This window comes from Anopheles marshallii, chromosome 3 (genome assembly GCF_943734725.1).
Source record: "Anopheles marshallii chromosome 3, idAnoMarsDA_429_01, whole genome shotgun sequence".
In the NCBI taxonomy this organism is placed as follows: Eukaryota; Metazoa; Arthropoda; class Insecta; order Diptera; family Culicidae; genus Anopheles; species Anopheles marshallii.
The window spans coordinates 71,128,581-71,131,836 of NC_071327.1; the positions used below are offsets into that span (position 1 = coordinate 71,128,581).

Below are 3,256 nucleotides of genomic sequence, written 5' to 3' on the forward strand. Positions count from 1 at the left end.
CCATTTTGTCCAAAAATTTCTTAACCGTATGGCCGGTTACTTCGATCTACCGGTAGAACGAAGAAATAACATTTCCCTTCGATCTTCATCTTTAGACACTGAAGGACTGCATGGTCATGTATGTTGACATTAATGAAAGTTGTTGTACTGGTGCAGCCTACTCAGTTAAGATGCCTCAGTGTCAGTACCTTTTGGAATTATGTAGTAACCATCAAAGTAGTTGGTGGTGGTTTTAATTGGTCTCTGCCATCAATCAATGCTGTTGTATGGCTCATTCTATTGGACAGATTCCCCGAGGTCGCTCCGAATAACTTCGTAAGGAGTTGCCCGACAATTGCTATAAATTAACTGAGAAAATTATTAAATGTTGTCTGTGCACAACAGCATAGGTGTCGGCTGTCGATTAAAGCTACGCTTGAGTCGCAGCACAGTTGGATTCACCTTCAGGTGGTGGAGAACTAAAATGAAAATCAATAAAATCAGTCCAAGTTTTGGAAATGCAAAGATTTAAAAACGAGAAGAATATTTGTCTCGAAATTTGTCTTGTCTGGACCATCTCAAGATAGTAACAGCATTTGAGAAGATGTTTAGCCACACATTGTAGCCTGTTCGTATGCGACACTTGGAAACAGTTCGGACGAGTTTTTCTTAAGTGGGCAACAGTATGTTCCACTCATTCATTTCTTCACAAACGCTGAAGACATTGTACGGTCATTGAGATCCTCCAATAAACTAAAATCGACCAGCTGTACATTTTCTCGGCTGAAGGTGTCGTGTTACCGATCGTACGTTATTCGGCTGTCGATTAAAGCTGCGCTGGGCAGAAAGAGCTCTAGAAGAAGTGTTGGAGAACTGTAGAAAAATCCCGGCACGAGTGTGGTGAATAATCTTCGTCATTGTTCATTGCAAGTGTAATTGAAAAAAAAAATCTTTCCTGTTTTAAGGCCAATCTGTAGATTTACGATCACGTCTAGCAGTGCGAGTAACAAACGTGCGAGTCTTTAGGATAAAGTTACTCCCCACTCGAGGGGGAGGAGATGCGATGCGAGAGGGATGCCAGGAAACAATAATTTCTTGTATCACGTTCATCACTCCGCAGGGGTTTCGTAGGGTGTTCTGTGGTGTTTCTGCTGGGTTGAGCTAGAATTAATTGGCCACTTGAAGATGTTCGACCGGAGGAAAAAAAAAACACACACACACACACACACAACGACGAACGACACACACAAACACAGGCACCGTAACTGGCCTTCGTTAACCCGGCCGTGATCGTGACACGTGTGAGGAAAGATTTGTCCGTGGGGAGGTGGAGGTTGGGTAAAGAGCTGTTGAAAGTATCGTTTTAGCTGCGATTAAGATTATTGATTTACGATGCACGGTAGACAAAATTTTTTGGCCCCGAAAAAAAGGTTGGGAGTCGTGCGGGAGGCACCCTTCTCGATTGTGTGCCATGCGTGCTCACACCCTTAATGCTTATGTCGACGTGTTTGTAGCGTCGGTAGGGTTTTTTTTTCTCTTGTCGTTTACGATACTCAATACGCTTCAGCTGCGAGGAAGTGTGTGAAGAGCGCACAAAGCACCAACGGGAAAAATGGCAAGAGAAACAAATCGTTTCCAAAGTTTTGGGGACAAGTGACATAAAAATAAACGTTGTAGGGCACGTTGCAGGGTGTTGAATGAGAAATAGAAGCTAAAAAAGAGTTCTTCGTTGCCTCGCAATCGCAACAACTTGTTGATTCATTGGATGTGCGCGATGCTTGAAAGTGGAATTTCCAAGACGTTTTTGGGTAATGTTCACCAATTTTAATACAATCTGTTATTCTCATCCTTTCCGCAGGGATAAAAATAGCCTCTCTCTCCCAAATGGCACCTCCACCCGTCTCAGTTCCGAGCTCCTCAACACCAACCGGATCGTCAACGTCGGGCACGACACCAACCCACAACACGGGCGGCTCCCCAACGCTGGGTTCCATGATCCTTTCCGGCTCCGGCACAATTCCCGGAAGCAATGAAGCTCAAACGAGCGTTGTGATCGTTGGAAGTGGCGTGTCGGAAAGCGAAGGCCCTACGATGGACTGTAAAGCGGACGTGTATGGTGCCGTAACTGTCGGACATTCGATGCTTGCCAACGGTGCCTCGCCGGGCGGTGGAACAGTCTCGACCACCGCTGGACAACTGCACCAACACAACCTAACCGGTGGTGGCCACCATCATCCACACGCTCACCTGCAGACGCATCATCATCCGGGGCATCACTCGCATGCGCCCCATCATCTGCATCACCATCATCACAGCAACCATCTTAATCTGGCTGCTCCGTACTGAAACTCGCGACGATCGCCATGCCGAACGGTGAAAATGGACCAGGTGAGACCCGGTCGGCCATCTTGAATGTGAATAATGGAACGCAGGTGAATGAGAGAGAGAGAGAGAGAGAGATAGACAGAAAGGCAAAACGAAGCGAGTGAGTGAGATACACTGGAAGACATACCAATGGGGCGGGAAAAAACGCGTTACAGAAAAATGGCTACGTATTTGGGTAGACCCGTTTTTCAATGGAATTATTTAAGCAAAATATAGTTAACTTTAGAAACATGTGGAAAGTGTTTAGTGAAATATTACTAAAAATATTTATATGAAAGAAATGGAAACTTATTTATACAACTCCGAAATAATCTTCGAATAGAATTTCCAAGATTTCTTATAAATTCAACAGTTTAAGAATAATTAAGAACAAATTCTACGGGAACTGATGCATCACATTTACAATTTAATTATTTTTTATAGTAAGAACTCCACACAACATTAAAGCATTATCTAGATTTTGTTTTGGTATTGATTATTAAGCAACTACCGAGAACTATATTAAAAATCCGGTTGGCTTTTTATTATTGACAAGTAAATTTCGTGAAATGTTCTCTAAATATGCGTTTGATTACTTTAAATATGTAAAAATTAAGCAGTTTAATATTACCTTTTGAGAAGGCATATACAGTTTCATAATGTTTAATGGTTTGTTTAAAAATCTTATTATAGTTAAATTTTTATTCTACTTTTTTAACCTATGCAATGCTTTTGTTTTGTTCATTGTCATGCACAGAATGTGCGAGCATGTTTCGCATGTATTGTTAAAGTATATGTTACAAACTTTAATGTAAATGCCAAAACAGCCAAAAATATTTTTTTACAACACTTTTTCAACAACTGAAACATTTCGGCAACAAAATCAATTCATTCCACCTATTAAAACCGGTTT

The 3,256-nt window shown here is 41.9% G+C and overlaps 1 protein-coding gene across 1 annotated transcript in view; it reads left to right on the forward strand.

Moving 5' to 3' along the window:
* LOC128713586 (forkhead box protein biniou) overlaps positions 1-2,325 on the forward strand; it is a 5,401-nt gene extending 3,076 nt beyond the window's left edge. Inside the window, exon 3 of the mRNA XM_053808446.1 lies at positions 1,838-2,325. Within this exon, the coding sequence (XP_053664421.1) occupies positions 1,838-2,325 (488 nt within the window). The remainder of the gene's footprint in view (positions 1-1,837) is intronic.
* The last annotated feature ends 931 nt before the right edge of the window (positions 2,326-3,256 follow it).